The sequence below is a fragment of the Phytophthora infestans genome, genomic scaffold, assembly GCF_000142945.1.
Source record: "Phytophthora infestans T30-4 supercont1.41 genomic scaffold, whole genome shotgun sequence".
NCBI classification, from domain to species: domain Eukaryota; phylum Oomycota; class Peronosporomycetes; order Peronosporales; family Peronosporaceae; genus Phytophthora; species Phytophthora infestans.
Window position 1 is genome coordinate 163,802 of NW_003303718.1, and position 18,336 is coordinate 182,137.

The window sequence follows — 18,336 nt, forward strand, 5'->3', positions numbered from 1 at the left end:
TCGGAGCGCCGACATTCGAGGCACTCGACGCCTCGTGTGGTACTATGTTACCCACACAGGAAGCGTATCCGACGTCTTCCTCTTCAGTTAAGGTCTGGGTGACCGTGTGTGACACTATGTTACCCACACAGGAAGCATATCCGACGTCTTCCTCTTCAATTTAGGTCTGGGCGACCGTCTGTAGAACTCTGTTACCCACCTTGAACACGCTATTGCTAGCATTCGTGACAACCGCAGCTGTCTGCGGAACTATGTTACCCGCTTGTGGACCTAAGTCACCCACTTGGCCAGCGCCTCCTCTGGGCGCCGCCACCATCGAAGCATCCTCGGAGTCGTCATATACGTCGACGACCCCCAAGCATCTTCCGGATGCTTCGGTATCCTGGCCGCCCTTGCGGGTGCCCCAGGTCCTGACAGAGGTGGGAACATGACTCATTACCGCTCTGTAGGACATCGCAGGGCGGCTGGCACCGATTGCATTGCCTCGCCTGGTGATCCGGGGCTTGTGCTTCCGGAGACAGGGCATGCACAGGATCAAATCGTATGAATCCATTTCGAGAACAGTGAGCTGTTCGAGGCTGTCAACGTCTTCAAACTTGACGGCCAGATTCACTTGGACGTTGGGGACAGTGACGACCTTCCCCTAGGTCAGTCGTACTGACACCGTCCCGTTGTCCTTGCTTTCTCTCAAAGCATCGGACAACTTGTTGCTATAACGAGCTGCCGTCTGTTGACGTGCGAAATTCCTCGACGCCCCAGAATCGATCAAGATTCTAAAGGGGCGATCGTATCCCCGTACAAATCCGTGTACTACGAGCAACCCGCCGTTGCTCTTCGCCTATTCGAGAGTGCGAAGAGTCTCAGGATCTAAGTCCCCGTGGTACTCGCCACCCGCGTACCCTTCACGAAGCCTTAGTTCTTCCCCAGTAGTGTGCCCCGCCCCTACTGGTCTCCGGCGTTCTCCTGGCCCCGGGATCCTGGCTTCTACCAGCGACCCTTGAGGACGGGCTTGGGGAAAGTCCGCCTGCGGATTCTTTCCGCGGGGCAGTCGCGCTGGAAGTGGCCCATCATCCTGCAGCCGAAGCAGCGAATGTCACGCTGCTCGGCGGACCCATGTTTCATGGGAACTGGTCCGTTGGTGCTCGTTCTACCGGGAGTCGACAAAGAGCTCCCAGGCCATACTGAGGCCGGCGTACGCGCCTGACGATGGCTGTATTCTTCCTAAAGAGCCACTTGAATCGCCTCTTCAATGGTGCTTGACTGCACCCGGAACAGCTGAGTGCGCGCTGGGCCCACCCAAAGGTCGGTAATGAACACAGTCATCTTGATGTGTTCGTTGAGTGGGTTTCCAAATAGGGACGCCGGGAGCTCCCGTATCTCTTGGACGTACTCGTGCAGCTCACGCCTCCCTTGCTTGCACGAGAGGAAGCGCGAGCGCTGGCGGTACTCGTAGTTTGCCGGGAGGAACGCGGCTCGGAGCTGTTCCCACAGCTGATCCCAGGATGTGAAACATCCAGGGGATGTTGCCTCCCGCGTATATACCCAGCCTTTGCACGACCACTAAGGTTGGAGAGTGCAAAAGCAACACGAAGCTGCTCGGTCAAGATCAGAGCCGCGTCCATCGCGAGCTCTACCTCTCTGACCCAGAAGTGTAGGTTCTCACCTTTCTTCCCTTCATACGGCCTAATTTTCAGCCGTATTGGCTTCGAGTGGGGCGGGTTTCCACCGCCAAAGCCTGCAGGTTCCCTTACACATGCGTGATGAGCCCCTTCTCGTAAGCGTAAAACGCATTGACACGCTCGAGCTGCTCGGCCGGTGTTGACACCACCAAGCTCGGCGGTGTATCCATTTCGAAGATGCCTGCCATCTTCTGAACCGACTCGAACTGTGAGTCGATCAGATGGGAGAAGTCGTTCCTATCCATGGCAACGAACTTCAGAGAGGTTCAGGTAGTCTACCCGCGTTGGCGTGGATTGACTACAAGTGCTACCAAGTGTGGCGGGGTCACACAGCACCTTGCGCTAGAGGAAGTTGGCTTCCGAGAGTATACAAACTCTCAGTGAACGGCAGTTCACAGGTCCCCTTATACCGAAAGGGAGCGAAGTGACCAACTTAAGGTAGATTGTAAACTGAGTATATTTATAGGTAGGCTAAGCTTGAGTTAAATATACAAACTACAAGTCACCTATAGAAAAGCAATGTCATCAGCCAATGGTTGGCCTCGGACGACCTTTTGGTACCTTGTACCAAATATCCCGAAGTATGACGTGTCATACTTCATGTAACTAGGGGTACACTTAGGGCTACGTACCCCGGTACAGAAGTAGTGACGATGGTGTCGCCAGCAGGAGCAGCAGCAGTAGTAGTAGTCCTTGCAAAGAGTCCGGCGACAACGAGCGAGGACGGCAAGGCCGGCGAGAGAGGCGGCGTACTTAACGACGTGAGTAGTAATATTTAGAACATTACGACGTCATTTTTTGTTCCTCTCGTTATTTATTATCGAGGGTAGGTTTAAAGCTTTTTCAACAACAGATGCGGTTTTTAATGACGCCCTTCTTCCTCATTTCAGAATTCGCCGGTCGGAGGAACGATGGTGATGCTCTTCTGTGCGATTGTTGGTGTGGCGGGAAGTGCTTTCTCCGTGCGAGTGGACGAGAGCGACTCAGTGGATGACCTAAAAGAGAAGATCAAGGGGGAGAAGCCGAACGACTTCAAAGAAGTCGATGCAGACAAGCTGCAGCTCTTCCTGGCGAAGACGGAGAAAGGCGCCGGGGCGTGGCTGACGGAGAAAGACGTGATGGAAGGTGTTAGCGACACGAGTGATTTGAAGCTGCTGGGAGCGGCGCGAGTGAGGCTACGGCGTGTGGGGTTGTCGGATAGGGAAGTTGGCGGAGTGGATGAAGCAGAACCAGCAGAAGGGAGAGGCCCTGTGAACGTGCTGGTGGTGGTACAAAGTCATGTTCGCGTTGACATTGGCGAAACCGGTTTTAGAGCGCTGAAATATAACGTACGTATTCTCACCCTATTGGGATATGCTGTTGCTAATTTCTCTTCAGAGCGGGGTATAGACGATGGATCATCAACGTACAATGCTTCGTACCTGTCATTTTGGCGATCATTACAATCATTGTTTTGGCCTTTGGAGAAAACCCAACAGACGAAAAAGGATATATAAGAGCTCCTGGCCGATCGCTTATCGTGTGTCGGATGATTGGTGCTGACGTTGCGGTGGGAAAAATTCTGTCATTATCGCAATATTGGAAAGCAAAGCTCGACGACATGATCGATGAAGCAAAGAACGATACACCGTTACAAGCTTAACAGCGAACAATGACCTAACATGCAGCCGAGGTTCCGCAACACGAGTTGGTCGAGCAGGCTTCTACCGCTGGACTTCAGCGACAAGATTTGACCGAGCTATCTTCGCTACTTCCCGCTGATGAAGCTCACCGACAAACTCAACCACAACAATGCTCACGTAGCACAAGGAGAAACAAAAACAAAAAAAGTAATGAATGATGTCATTGAGTCGTGCAACTCTTAATTCTTTGCTATTTGACCTGATAAATATAAAGTTAGTAATATACAAGGATGGCGTACTCACTTGAGCAATACCAAGCTAACAGGAACGCATCAATGCAGCGCAAAAGCGCTACTACCAGCGCACACGCGAAGCACGATTGTCCTATCAAAAGAGCTGCGACGATAAGGCACATTCGTGTTTGCAAGCGGAAGCCCAAAATCGAAAGCGACAACGAAATTAGCACTGAAACCGAACTTACCTAATTAATTGATTTTTTTTCGAAGATAAAAAGTCAAGCCCAATATAGCCAATGGGATGGACACACGAAGAAGCCCTTGAAAACCCTACCCCAATAGCATTCATACGAATGAACTCGTTAGAAGGGTATGGCAATTAATTAATTTAAAAAAACTTTGTCGATGGCTACGATATAAAGTCAATCCTGATACACAATCTCTAAAATATATAGTCATTTCACGAAGAAAAATATAGCGAACGATATATACAACGGCTATGTTTGCATACGAGCTTGAAGGTCTAAAAAGATTAAATATCTTTTTTAAATATCCGAGCGATTAAATGGGGAAGCAGCTACCGAGTTAAGGTTCGCGGTAGGACCGGTACTGTAAAACATTTGTGCATCCGGACCTTTTGTCCATCCGGACGCCAGAATTAGCCAATCATAATGATGTAGCTATTTGAAAAAACCTTACTATGGAGCATTTGTCCATGCGGACCTACCTATTTTTACCCACTCAACTATTTATGCACAGGATAAAGCCGCGGTGAAACTACTAGCAAGCAGACAACCAGCCTTTCACATTAAGAGCCTGCAAGTGCCAGCATGGCAAGAGGGCGGAGCCGCGCTCCTGGTGGCGCTGGGCGAAAGCCAAACGGCTACAAACGCGAGTGCGAGAGCTACACTAACAAGCTGGACGTAATAAATTTCCTTCGTGACAACAATGATGACATGGATGCTACTCTCGATAGATTTTACTGCCAACTCATCCCAGCAAAACGCGTATCAAAGCGCAAGCGGATCAACGAGTGGTCGAAGCAGCGTACACACATTGAAGCCATGGTTGCCTCCACCGCTACGGCAAATTTGAGGTCTTACAGAGCCCCAGGAACAGCAACAACAATCAGCAAGTCTGGAGAAGAAAGCATTGTTGAGTGGATTAATTCGCTACGTGGTGAGGGTATCCCTGTGTCCCGTCTAATGCTTCAACTTCAAGCTCAGGAAGTTGCCCGTGACGAAGGCGTAGCAGATGGTGTTTTCACTGGGAGTTGGTGCTGGCAGCAGGGGTTTCTGTCTCGTCATGGCTTGTCTTTGAGAACAAAAACTCGTCAAGGCCAGAAAACCCCTGCTGCCATGGAAGACGCTGCCAACAACTTTTGGCAAGAGGTAGAGCAAGCAAAAAATGATCTTGGTGTAGATAAATTCTACAATGCAGACCAAAGCGGCATTTGCTTCGAGTATCTGCCCAAGCAGACGGTGGACAGAAAAGGTGTCAATACAGTGTGGGTCAGATGTGGTGGAAAGGACAAGAAACGCCTGACAGGCATGTTTCTGGCAGATTCGACTGGAAAACAGTATGACCCTTTTTTCGTGGTTAAGACTGAGCCCTCGCGCAACCCCGACAAAGCGGCCTACAACTACGTGGCCCAACATGGCTTTGGAGACTCCTTGTGGAAAACAATGCAAACAATTCAGAGTGATGCTGCTCTGCAAATCTATGGCAACAGCTCTGCGTGGTGGAACTCAGGCTTATCCGTCGCTTTTCTGGACTACCATTTCGCAAATCGAGATGAGGCACAGCCGGTACTGTTGCTTTGGGATGATTTCTCGGCTCATTGGACTGATGAAGTGCTTGAGCATGCAGAGCTGCTAAATGTGCACCTTCTTAAAGTTCCTCCTGGATTAACTTCTGTGTGCCAACCAGCTGATATATCCTGGTTTCGACCACTTAAAGAACGCCTTCGAAAGCGCTGGGTTCAGCACGTGTCGGAGCAGCTACAACAATTCCGTCAAGGAAATTCAGGCGGCAAATTTCAGCTTAATCCTCCCTCTAGAAACGATGCTATCTACTGGGCTACGGCAGCGTGGAACGATCTCGGCGCTTCGGTGATTTAAAGCGGCTTTAAACGCCAGCTTGCGGTAAGTCCGGCAACTGAGCACGAAAACCAACTCGTTGAAGCGTTGGAGCGACTGCAACTGGTTGAAGAGACCGTCAACGAATCTGACGATGTCATCAACCAGTTCATTAACGAGACAGATGATCAGCAGTAGTGGATCTGCAGGAAGATTTGCATTTTGCATAGGAGTAGAGAAAAGGTAAGATCAAAGCATGAGGTTTTTCATTTGTATGCAATCTTGTGCGTCCGCATGCATAAATGTTTTACAGTAAGATGGTGTATGTGAGCAACTTATCGCGCCTCAGAAACTTAGAGCCTGTAGTGAAGCAGTACAAGGTCAGTCTCAAGCGACTGGAGAAGAACTTATCCCCAGACTATAAGACTGACCCTCATTATCGCTTTTACAAGGGCAACCACATGGAATCGCACCTATACGAAGGATTCCACTGTAGTGAGTTCTATGACAAGCTTGAACACGTTCTTGAGAGTCAGACAAGTGCTTACAAAGTCAACCTTGCCCTCGGCTATGACCTTGGAGAGCGCGTTAAAATCAAAGACGAAAACGGTCATTTCACAGAGAGTGGGTCATTTTCACAGAGCGTGTTACCATTTCACAGACCGTTAAGGCAATTAATATAATACCGGCAGCTAAAAGGAATCCAGCTGTCTTATCGGATTTGCTTTAAAATAAATATCAGCACTTTCTGTTAAGTGTAAACAAGTCTCCTTTAAGAAAAAATAAACTCCAAAAATGACACAAACCAAAAAATAAATACTGTGTATGAGTGTGGTCTTGAGCACACGAATAACAACAATACAACAGTGCTACAGTGGCTAAAGGTGCGAGACGACGAATGCCTACCAACGAAGGAGACGAAAGTCATCGCCACATCGACCACAAGCTCAAGGGGAAATATGCCGCATTGATACGAAGCTATAGTTTTTAACTTGCCGGCAAAGCTGGCCGCGTAGGCAAAAAAACGATGGTTGATAAAGGCCAAAGCGACATGAGGCCGACCCCACAGAAAGCCGTTGCCGTGGATAACGCAGTCGTTCTCCAACTCGATATATTGCAGCTGTTCTCGTCACGATGCATGCCCGCCATTTTAGTAGCTAGCAGGGATAGAAGTGTTCACCGAATCGGTTTTCTTGTTTGGTCACTACACAGCGCCTGAAGGCATGTCTCCAAGAGTGTCCCTTCTACTGTGTGTTGATTCTCTGCGGTGAGGGATCAGCGTGCTTTACTATCGGGGCGCCCAGTGCTATTATGACGTTCACTGTTCCGGACGTCTCGTCAGCAAGCCCAAAGCCGTAGAGGCCGGCGAGGGTTTAATGACTTCTGTTGAAATGATTGTGATTCGCTCTACCGGCAGAATTGCATTAGTTGGTATAAATCTGCCGGCTAATTTACGCTGTTTTTGAGCCTTATAACTAATCTGGTAGACGATACGCAAGTTATTCCCAGCTATGCTACCGGCAAATTGTACAATAAATACTTGTAGTACAAATTAAACTGAGTACAGATACATACACTTCTGCCGGCAGAATAGACGAGTGTATCTGCGAGAAAATTTGCTAGTGTTATAAGTATAACGAAAGGGAATGACTTACTTGCTTAGTAGTACAACTACGCCGGCAGATTGAATAGCATGACTTGCCAAGCACGCGTCTATTCGTCAGCAGCGTTAGTCTGCCTGCTTTGATTTCACTGCTGCTATGGCGGTCGTCAACGCCCAGCAACAAAAAAAGCATTCAAGCCAAGTACATGTCATAATATGGCTTGAAATGAAAGCAAGTGCGTATCCGCCGGCAGATTTGCTACGGCAACATGTATTGCAATTCTACCGGCAGATTTTACAGCATGGCTTAAATGAGTGCAAGTGTATAGCTTCCAGCAGATTTCTTTCAGTGCTGCAATTCTGCCAGTAGAATTATTAGTAATTGGTGTGTTCTGAATGACAGGAAGCGCATATCTGCCAAGATTTGCTTAACCCCTCTACCCCGAAAATTGTTCCGGATTATCCGTATTAATTAGAATATGAATTAACGTATACGGAAAAATCAGTACTAAATATCTTTTTGAAAGCCTATTGCAGGGACACGTCATCAAGTGATAGCTTACGATTGGCTGAGAACGCTGTTACAAAAACGGCATGTGAACAAAGAGCGCACAAAATTCTCTGAATTAATATAACCCTGCAAAAATGTTCAGATAGTTACCGGATGGGCAAACGAATTTCGCGCCAAAATGACAATCATTCATGGAGCCAACACACTTTCATTTAATCCTACAAAAAATCCTCGTCGGTGTTGCCGTCGTCCACGCGGCGCTTCGCTACGAAGCGAATCTTGTGCTGCAGCTCGGGAGGGACGGCAGTACCGTTGCGCTACGTTTGGTGCCACACCTGGCTACACGTAAGCTCACTGCCCTGCTCCAGCCGTCGCGCCTTGTTGCACAGGGTCACACGGCCCTTCTTGGAAAGCGAACATGTCCCGCAGAAGTAGCTGCTCTCATAGCTTCGTACTCCTGCCAACGCGGAGCACACCTTACACAGCCACTGCCTACTCTTTTGCCCGTTCTTCTCTCTCGTCTGCTGCAGGGCGTGTGGCTGCCTTGGCACCGGAGCAGCTAACAGCTCTTCGCCGTTGTTTTCCGGAAAAAAATCTTCACGGGTTTGCGACAGGAGGTCAACGTGTAGCCGCCGCATGAACTCAGCGTGTGTTGGTACGGATTTCCCTTGGCGCTGCTTGGCGATTTTGTGCACGACGAACGCGTTCACCAAAGCAAGGTCAACAAGGCCTAAAAATATAGTCTTGTAATATTTCCGCATTCGAACCGACCGCTGGATTGAGTAACGTTGCAAGCGCAACTGGTCGTGGACGTCCACTCCACCCATCGTTTCGTGGTAGTCCACGACTAAGCGCGGGCATGATACCATTGTGATAGAGCCATCCGGTTCCCGCCGAGAAACTTTATCAGGTTGCGTCGAGCACCCAGTAGCTAGAAATCGTACAGGTTGGTTGTCCATCCACACACACGCCACGAGTTCAGGCCGGTTTCGCCACTGAGCAATACGGTAGGTTCCTCTCTGCATACGCTTTGGTCTTGTCTTCTGCGTGAACTCAATCTGCTTGCACCACCCCAGCCGGTCTCGACGCATAGTGCCCACATGGTAGAATCCCATAGAGAGCAATTTGTCCGAAAGCAGGACAGATGTGTAGAAGTTATCCGTGCAAATCAAGCGCCGCGCTGGCTGACCTCGCAACGCCTTGGTCAGATTCTTGATAACTGCTTTTTGAGCGACATTCTTCTCGTTTTTGTTGGCCTTCCCACAATAGATATCCAACCTACAACGCACCATCCATAACATAGTCAGTATTATCCGTTATTAGTCCGAATCCGTAATATGTTCAATAACATCCTGAGCATATTACGAAACGGAAGAGGAAGCAACTTACCTTGAACAGTACGCAGTCTCAGCGCAACACGTCAAGTAAAACTTCGTCCCCCATTTGTTCGGTTTAGCAGACATGTATTGGCGCATGGGGTTTCGTCTGTGCCTCATGGGGATCATGCCCTCATCGAACGCGATCTTGGCTCCTAAACGATACCCGCGGAAAAACGTCTTCTGGAGTGCTTGGATCACAGGCCGGATCTTGAATGCCCGATCGTTGCTGGTAGCTTGTTGCGAGTTGTCGTTGAAGTGTATGTACCGTGTGATCTCTTCAAAGCGATCACGACTGAGAAATTGACCAAACGTCCCTCTACATAGAGCACCTTCCACTTTCGTTATCCAATGGCGGCTTAGGCTCTCCCGACGTGGCTCCAGTGAACGGGCGATCAACAAGCCTATGAACCGAATGAGCTCATGGAATTGGATGGCGGTTTTGCGTTGTAGCTTGGTTCTATACTCCTCCACTGACAGCACTACAGTAGACGGAGCCTTCTCACGGCGCAGACGTGCACGTTCATGCATCGACAGCGCTACCTCTTCGACACACTCATCTCGAAACTTGTTCGTCTCCTCTGCAATCTTCCTCCACAATTCTTTCGGAAAAAAGAAGAAAACATTGCCAGGGGGCTATCTGCATACGCTAGCGCAGCTTTGGTAGGTCCAAAGGGTCCTTCATACATCGGCGAAGCATCGAGACGTAGCTGACCATTTGTGTGTTCATCGTACGTGTCCCATCCAGCACGTTGCAGATCATCCAAGACTTCCTTACCCAAACCAAAGTCACATCATCGTCCAGTTCATCTTCCTCGAAAGATCCGGTTGACGCTTCGTCATCGACATCACACATGTCTTTGTCCAACAAATTGCTATCTTCATCTCTTTCGGTATCAGAGTCGAGAGATAGCAACCAGTTGCCTTCTTCCAAGTAGAGTTCTTCATCATCGGTTTTGTCAAAGAGACGGTCTCGACGAAGAGCAGCCAAGAAATCATCCGAGTCAAGTCATCGAGGGTAATGGCAGGAGCTGGGCGTTCACAGTGATCGTTTGAGCATTGAGCAGTATCAACGGATCCATCCGAAACAGCACGTGAGGCATTATCCTGAAGAGCCCCAGTCATATCCGGAACAGGAGCATTACTCTCCGGAACAGTGCTGCCTGTATAATCCGTAATACGTGAATACGTTAGCAACAAACAGACAGACCAGGACAGCGATTACATACCAGTCCGGCGCCGCTTGCTCGATGCATTGCTTCCTGTCGAGCTAGCCTTCCGTTTGCCATTTGAGGTCTTCCCGGCATTAGCGATATCAATCTCGCAGCAGTTAGTTTGTCTGGGCCTGGGGGAGGGGGGGCTACCGTAGAAGTAGCAATAGTCGCTTCATGATTAGTCACCAATCCGGCTCCTGTAATGGGGACAGTAGTCAGTAGCTCACTTTCCAGAGAAGCTGCTGTCTGGAGAGGAAGCCCTGAAGCTGGTAGAGGAGGTACCTTTAGCCATCGTTGGCTTCGGCAGTAGCGTAGTAGACTCACTTCACCTTTGTATACACAGCAACAGTTAGGCACCTTCAACGCAGCAATACAAGTCGGTAGCGTACCAACGAAGTAGTCGACACCTTCAACGCCCTTTGCATCTCCCTCGGGTGGTACGTAGGTGTAGTCGACGCTCAATCCCTTCGGCCGTCTGGATTTCCAGCCTTTTTTGGTCAGCTCTCTCCAAATTTGCTTGAACGGCTTCTCCATCTGGAGAGTGTTGGTCCGTCTGGGAGGCCGCTGATTTTGGAATGGATGGCTCCCGGCCTTGTGGATTCTTATACAGTAACCCAAACCCTTTCCCGCAAAAAATCATGTCACGGGTTCGATGCTTACCCTGCCAAAGTTAATGTATACAAATACCTATATGCGGAAATAACATGATAGATTTTGCGAAGCAGAGATCCCGGAATAATAACACCTCCATAAATTGTATTCCGGATTATCCGTAATGCCGGTGTAGAAGGGTTAAGCTCGTGCAATTCTGCCGGCAGAAGTAGCAGTGCGGCTTGAATGAAGGCAAATGCATATCTGCCGGCGGATTTGGGCGGCTTGGCGTGTATGTGATTGCGAGAATGATAATAGGTTACACAAAAAATTAGAACAATGAGCTATGCAAGCGGGTAGTAACATGTTTGCATTTCTTGCACTTTTAAGTTTTGGCTATAATGGCTCTTATGATAAAGTAAAATATTTCTTAACCAACATAGAGTTGGATTACTTTTGCACGTTACCATGTGGAATGCGAGATCCCGCTCTATGTGCTCTGTGAAAATGACGCTATCTCTGTGATTTTGCGGTTTTCCTCTGTGAAAAGGTATTTTTGTCATGACCTTGTTAGCATAAAAGATGATTCTAATACGAGATACTTCCGCACAAATCTCAGTAATACCTCTGTGTTCAGCACAGCTGTTGCTATTAACAGCAGAAGTGATGTTCGTAAGGTAATTTCAGAGGTTCAGTCCATGGAACTAGAGAAGGCTATGAAATCACGTAAAGCAGGACGAGGCGTGCCACTCGAAATTACCCGACATGAAATCAAGAAAGGCTACAAGCGAGCTCAAGGTTCATCCATCTGGAGCAAAATCAAATCGGGATTATCGTCAGCATTTAGATATGTGAGAGACAGTGGATGGCTGTCGAAAGCAGTGAACGCAGCAGTGCCTGCTTTGGCGACCGCCTTGGGAGCCCTATACAGTCAGAGCAGCAATTAAGTCTATGACAGGTGGTATTTACAATAGTGATGAGCAAGTCCCAGATGTAGGAGGTCGTATTTTCGTAGCAGACGTGAAGATAGCAGCTAAGTCTGCGCTTAGATATGCAAAACACAAGGGTGTCCTTACAGATGCAGTCGATGTCAGGGAAAACTATCTTCTTAGGGAAGTAACGAAACCTGAACATGAAACGCTTATTAAATAAGTACGAGGGGAAGTCAGACGACGCTACGGGGTAGGCATTCAAAAGCGGAAAAAACTATTAGGGGGAGTCAAACTTGACTTTTGGATGACAAAATATGACTGGTCGGTGCACCAAATAATGACGGAAATCGTTTCAAATATAACATGGGTACACTCCAAAATATATCACGCCCCCAACGTTGGCAACCCCGTCTTGCGGTTCAAGAAAACTTGACATCCTGGGTGGAAAGGCAACATGTCGACCATCACTCTGCATTCCGCACTGCCAGTGCGGCACTAAGCAAAGCATGCAAAGGTCGAGCGAGAGAGAACAGTTCGTCATGGAGATAATCGACCTCAAAGCAGTCCTGATACTAGAAGAGGAGAACGACGAAGACCTCGGCTTTGGCACCCTGGGGCTCGGATTGTTGGGAATCTCCGAAGAGACTCCTACTGAAGAGCTAGAAGAATTGCTTCAGCTAGTCGTTGGCCAAGAGAGCGACTCCCCTTAAGCATTGATTTCGCGCACAACGTCTTCCGTTGGCTTCCTGATGAGGACTTCAAGCAGCAGACAAGGACTACGCGCAGCACATTCTCTAAGATCCTCGCGGCGATTGAGAATCACAGCATTTTTAGCAACTTAAGCAACAATTTTCAAGCTCCTGTGTGGCTACAACTCGCGGTTGCACTTGACAGACTAGGAACTAACGGGAATGGAGCCTCTCTCGGTCGCACAAGAAAGTTGTGGGGGGTTGGAAAAGGAACTGTCGCTCTTTACACATCCCGAGTCATTATTGCTCTCAACGATCTTCGTGACGAGTTCGTAGTGTGGCCAGATGCAGCATACCGAAAGCAAATATCACGTCGTATGAAAGCCGAAGGATTTCCTGGCTGTGTGGAGTTTATTGACGGTACTACGATCCCGTTATCGCAAAAGCCTGCTGTGGATGGCGAGTGTTACTTTGATCGAAAACACAGATGCATTGTGATCGCACAAGTAATATGCAACGATCGCCGCCGGATTATATCGTTTTACAGTGGATGGCATGGATCATGCTCAGATAGCACAGTGTATCGAGAGATGCAACTATCAAATGACAGAGCGAAACGACTTTTTTCAGTCCTGAGGAGTATCAGATAGCCGACTTTGCGTACCCAGCTGACTTCACACACAATACAATTGTACCATCGTACAAACCGAGTAGTCTTGGAAGCGAGAAAGAAAATTTCAACAAGTGCGTAGCTCATGTGCGTGTGGTGAATGAGCATGTGCTGAAGGGGCGATGGTCTTCACTTAGGGAGCTACGAGTGTCGATACGGCAGAACGAAGATATGAACCGAGTGCTACTGTGGCTTTCTGCCTGCGTAGTACTGCACAACATGGTGCTGTTGTTTGGCGATGACTGGCCTAGTTATGACGAAAGCTCCGGCAGTGATTCAGCTGGTGAGAACTCGGATAGTGATGATGAAGACCCGTATACTTTTCGGCGGCGAATTAAAGCGAAAGCCATCGCTCGTGGACGTGCACCTGGTGGAATACTGAGAAGAGGCTAGCTGTTTTTCATCACTGCTATGGTAGGAGAGTTGAAGGCACTTAGCTAGTAACCCATGAAATTTATCGTAAGCAATACTTATGAGCGCATGCACCACTAACACTTAAAAAAACTGAAAACTAACAAGCGTCATAGGCACCTTGCTTTCGAAATGGGTTCGATGGTGGCGGCTACAGTCCAGTTTGATAGAGGTCCATAAGCGTCTTGATTTCATCCGGAGTCTTCTGTGCTGCCACCAGTGACATAAACATATCACGACGACGCGCAGCTCGGCGCTCCTTCAGTTCTGGAGTGCGAAGCTGTTGGTCACGTTCCTGCTGAACTTTGTTTGCGTTTCGTTGCTCCTTCCACATTTTTTCGTCCAGCTCCAGTTTTTTCTTCATGTAATTGATTTTGGCTTCTCCGTTTTTTGCATAAGCAAATGATAGTGACGCTCTGCTCTCGTGAGCAGTCATTTGCTTTGGCTTTTGTCGTGTCGATAGAGTCCGAGCTGCCGGAACTTAAACGTTTCTTCTTCTTCTGTGGGTTCGTTTTGCCAGAGTTGGTATCTGGGGCTTGTGACTTTCTCTTTGATAGCTTCGAGCGCGATCTACCGCGCTGGGAAGAGGGCTAAGTGGTCGAAACCGTCGTGGGTGAGGCTTCCGGAAGCGCAGTTGGCTCCGTACTGATAGAGGCTACTAGATGTGGACCGCTTTGACCGATAGCAGGAGCGTCTGTTCGCTGCTGTGGCTGCCGTGGGGAGAGGTCCAGCGCGACGTTGCCAAGTAAAGTTAGCGTGGAAGGCACGGAGAGTAACTCATCCTTTTCTCCTGTAGTCCATAGAGCACCATCAGGTGGGGTCGGCTCAAATGAATTGTCTGGTCAATCGCTCGGGCATTCGTGCTTGATGCTTCATGTTCGTAATCGGAAGGTTCTTGTTCGTCTGCGTTATCATCATCTTGAACATCAGCTACCGCGGCTCCAGCGGCGGGTCCTTCGGGATCGTCGTTTTGGTCGTTGGGGTCACTTCCACTTGAGTTGAGGCTGTCATCACCGCTATCAACACTGTTGATCTCTTCAAAATGGGTTTCTTTGTCCTCCTCGCCGTATTTAGATCCTGACACATTTCGTCCGGTAGCATGTTGCTGAATCGAACCTAGTTGTAATGTTGCTGGAGCTCGAGCATTAGCCTTCGTAGCGAACAGCTTTTCCATACGCGCGAAGTGTGGGCACAACTTGTCCAGCTTGCCTTGGATTAAAAAGCCTTGCCTCATCTCGTTCTTGGACATCCCCAGGCCCGTCTCCGTGCGGCTCTTTTTTAGTGTTGGCTGGAACTTCTTCGTCTTGTATGCTCGCCAGCGCTGCTGCACGTTTGCTCCCGTAAGCGTAGGAAGATTATATGTATTCGTGTGTGTGTTTAAATACGCCGCCAGCTCATTGAAAGCCTGCGTCTTTGTCTTCTGGGCCCCTCTCGAGACAATGGTCTTCTTGCTGGTGCCATGAGCTGCAGCAAAGCTCTCAGGTATCTCTATCCAGGTAACGAGCAGGCCGTAGTCCTCTCTAGAAAGATGCACCTTTGCGGACGGGCAGTTCTCGTTGTTAAGCGTCATTCTTATTTAAAAAAACGGATTAGTTAGACATCCACGTGAAGGAAGGACACACGGCTTACGTACTGTAAGTAGTGTGTTGAGAACGTTGTGGAGTGTGACTAAGGAGCACTTGTGATGACGGCTCCCGCCAGTGCAAACTGCTCCTGAGCTCTGTTAGGTGCAAGAGCAAATTGAAGACTGACGGCAACATTTCCTTGTCGGATCACGTTTTTTATTATTGGAAATGCCATGTGATCCCTGGGATCGTCCTGCCCTTGAGGTAGATGATATTTGAAATGGCAGGTCATGGCACCAAAATTTCACAGAAATCTTGCCAAAATATGACATGGGTACACGCCAAAATATGACAGGCAAAAACACAAAGTTTGACTCCCCCTAATAAAGGGTTCTCAAGAAGCAAAGGGTCGAATGGCTGCTCTCCGTGCTAAGCGTAAGAAACCGATGGTAGCTGGTTCTTTTCGATTAAATTTAATTACGCCCTATTTTTTATTTTTACAAAAAAACATATATTTTTTTTAATATAGAGCTTTAAATTTTTCGACTAAGGAGGAGCATTATTGATACTGAAGTGTCTCTAAAGTTAACCTTTTGATCATTCTGGTTATACATGGAGATAGTGATCGAAGATCTAGATCCGTCAAAGCAGTTCATCCAAGCATATTGACTCGGTTTGTAGGATATCACTTGTCCTACTTGAGCATCACCTCTATCAAAAGCGCTTAGAATATCGCCCGAAGCTACGTATTGATTCTTAATGATATCACAGCGTACAACATAGCTCGAACTCGGGTGAATCTAAGGAATAGTATTTGAGAGTTGTGCAGATGATACCGTAGTAGGTGCCGCAGGGTAAGTACCACTAGCCAACCCAACTACCTTGCCAAACGCAGCATTATCAATAATAACACGAGGGCTCGCGTCGTAGTTGATAATCCCGTTCCTCCAGAGCTATATAAACCAGTAGTAGGTCGAGTGTATCCAGGCGGGAGCGATGCTGGCGTAGCACTGAAATCAAATTGAGCAGCGTAATATACGCTATTTTCGGTTAGCTGAATATAAAATACATTATTACCAGTAGAATTGATTAGAAAGGCTCTTGTGCTTACGAGAGCTGTCTGAATACTTCGGGGGGCGAATTTTTTATGATATTTTGGCTATTTTTTATGTCATGTCATTTCGGCTTCTGTTTATGACATGTTGGCTTTTTTATAAGTCAGAGGATTAATTGTATGTTGAGGGGCTTAATTGTATGCAGCTAAAGTAGGTAGAAATCCGAGTGTTTCCATGCACGGTTTTGTGGTGTAGCGGGATCAGCAAAATCTGCGAGATTGCCAGATCCAACTTACCAACTGCGCCCAGACACCGACTAACGGAGGGGGTCCCCCGATGATCCGTGTTCTGCTGAACTTTCCTCACCTTGTGTACCCGTCGGTAGGGCGGGATCTGCTCTCTCGGTAACTTCCGAAGAGTTCAAGTGGTGAAGCTTGAGTGTCTTGGCGAGACGTGGGGATGGGGTGGAGCAGCAGTGGAAAATCTTCACTCTGCGTCCGTGGATGGTTCCGTATCCTAAGCGAATATTCGAGCTTATGGATCCGGGGCTTAGATCGTGGATCTGGCCGTAGGGTTGCCTTGCGGGTGTGTTCCCTTGCCTTTGTGTTGTCCTTTAAGTCGTACTTGCCGCCTCCTGTGACGGGATCTTGAAAGTTGAGAGCCTCTAGGGTGTAACCGACCAAGTAGTAAATTCGGTTAACCTGTCGGATCTGCACGAGTAAAGGAAAAGCTCACTAGGTTGTAGGATCTGGCCAATGTATTATCCAGTTATCACTACCAACACTAGATTCGCAATTCCCAACCTTCTCCGAGCTCGTACGGCCAAATGTAGTTCCGGTTCTTGAGGGCAGGAAGGCACTTGCGTGATACTGTGCAAATTGAGTTCTGTATTGATATTTAAGCCTATACCTGCCTGGGTTTCTACCTTCTATGTCTTTCATCTGCTAAATCCCTTACCAGGCTCGGCTGCATGTCCCTTCTTCCCTTGACCCATCATCCCAGCTGTGTTATCTTCAGATCCACCGGATATATGACGTAATCATCATGGTCACCCTATAATGGGTACACTCATCCGGATCCAGGTCGCTTGGATCCACCTCACTGTAATGGTACACTCGCCGTGGATCCGAGCTCTCCCATCATCCAACATCATCTCGCAACCGTCTGTGATCTCCGTTGTCCCACGAAAGTTCGAGATCCACTGTATCCCTCATCCCTATACCCTGGATCCAGGTCCCTCCAGGCGGGATCCTCCCTCCTTGGATCCGAACTCGGAAGTATGGGATCCGGGGTACCTCGCGGTGGATCTTGACTCTTCACTAGCCGTGGCTACTAGATCCACCTTCAGAGGGCACCGACCATCCTTCCTTCATAGGATCCACACTCGATCCACTCTTGTATAGTATATCCCATATCCATCTTAGTGAATCCAGGTAAGGGTGGATCCGAGGTAAGTCTTGGTGGATCTTGCCTTCTCGTACATCGCTCATATCAGATCCATCGTCATTCCATACGAGGTGCTGCTCGCCATGGCTAATCCACCACAGGCAACTTGCACCCGTGCCAAACAACCCAAATCCTCTATAATCACTTGAAATTGTCACTGATTCGGGATAGTGACCCCGCGTCAGGACCATTCTCTTATTTCTGAGAAAGCACTTCACCACAATCGCCTCCTGTACGTGGTCGGCGCTGCACAACAGCGTCCACGACGTGCATCACCAGCATCCACAACCGCTTTCTCCCCTTCGCGACACATGTCTCCCGCCAAGCGTACCGGCAAATCGTCGGGCAAGGTCCCATCCACCACACCTCCGGTCAGTCCGTCTTCCATGTCGCCCACCGATCTGCGGGTTCTAGCCCAGGCTCTTTCCGATCAGGTGCAAACCCTGACGGCGGAGCTCCAGACGGCTCAAGATGCCCAAGACCAAGCTGCGTCTCTACACACTACCCAACTTCAGACTTTGCGGGCCCAAATCCATGACAAAGCGATGGAGATCCAGGGTTGGAAGCACCGTGCGCCTTCTCGGTCGCAGAACCTGCGACTCCTGTTGGCTGATCAGGCGGTCGAGATCCGCGACCTGACCGGACGGCTGGATCGCGC

The 18,336-nt window shown here is 48.7% G+C and overlaps 3 protein-coding genes across 3 annotated transcripts; 1 reads left to right on the forward strand and 2 right to left on the reverse strand.

Annotated features, from left to right (window-relative positions):
• Nucleotides 1-2,590: 2,590 nt before the first annotated feature.
• On the forward strand, nucleotides 2,591-3,175 carry PITG_23063 (Crinkler (CRN) family protein; the record flags this gene model as incomplete). The annotated part of the gene is made up of 1 exon (XM_002897727.1): nucleotides 2,591-3,175. The coding sequence occupies one exon, from the start codon at nucleotides 2,591-2,593 to the stop codon at nucleotides 3,173-3,175; it is 585 nt and encodes a 194-aa protein (XP_002897773.1).
• Nucleotides 3,176-13,763: 10,588 nt separating this feature from the next.
• PITG_15987 (uncharacterized protein) lies at nucleotides 13,764-13,976 on the reverse strand (the record flags this gene model as incomplete). Its single annotated transcript, XM_002897728.1, has 1 exon — nucleotides 13,764-13,976. The coding sequence occupies one exon, from the start codon at nucleotides 13,974-13,976 to the stop codon at nucleotides 13,764-13,766; it is 213 nt and encodes a 70-aa protein (XP_002897774.1).
• Nucleotides 13,977-14,437: 461 nt separating this feature from the next.
• On the reverse strand, nucleotides 14,438-15,182 carry PITG_15988 (uncharacterized protein; the record flags this gene model as incomplete). Its single annotated transcript, XM_002897729.1, has 2 exons — nucleotides 14,438-14,515; nucleotides 14,547-15,182. 2 exons carry the CDS (start codon nucleotides 15,180-15,182, stop codon nucleotides 14,438-14,440), a joined length of 714 nt encoding a protein of 237 aa, XP_002897775.1.
• Between the last annotated feature and the right edge of the window lie 3,154 nt (nucleotides 15,183-18,336).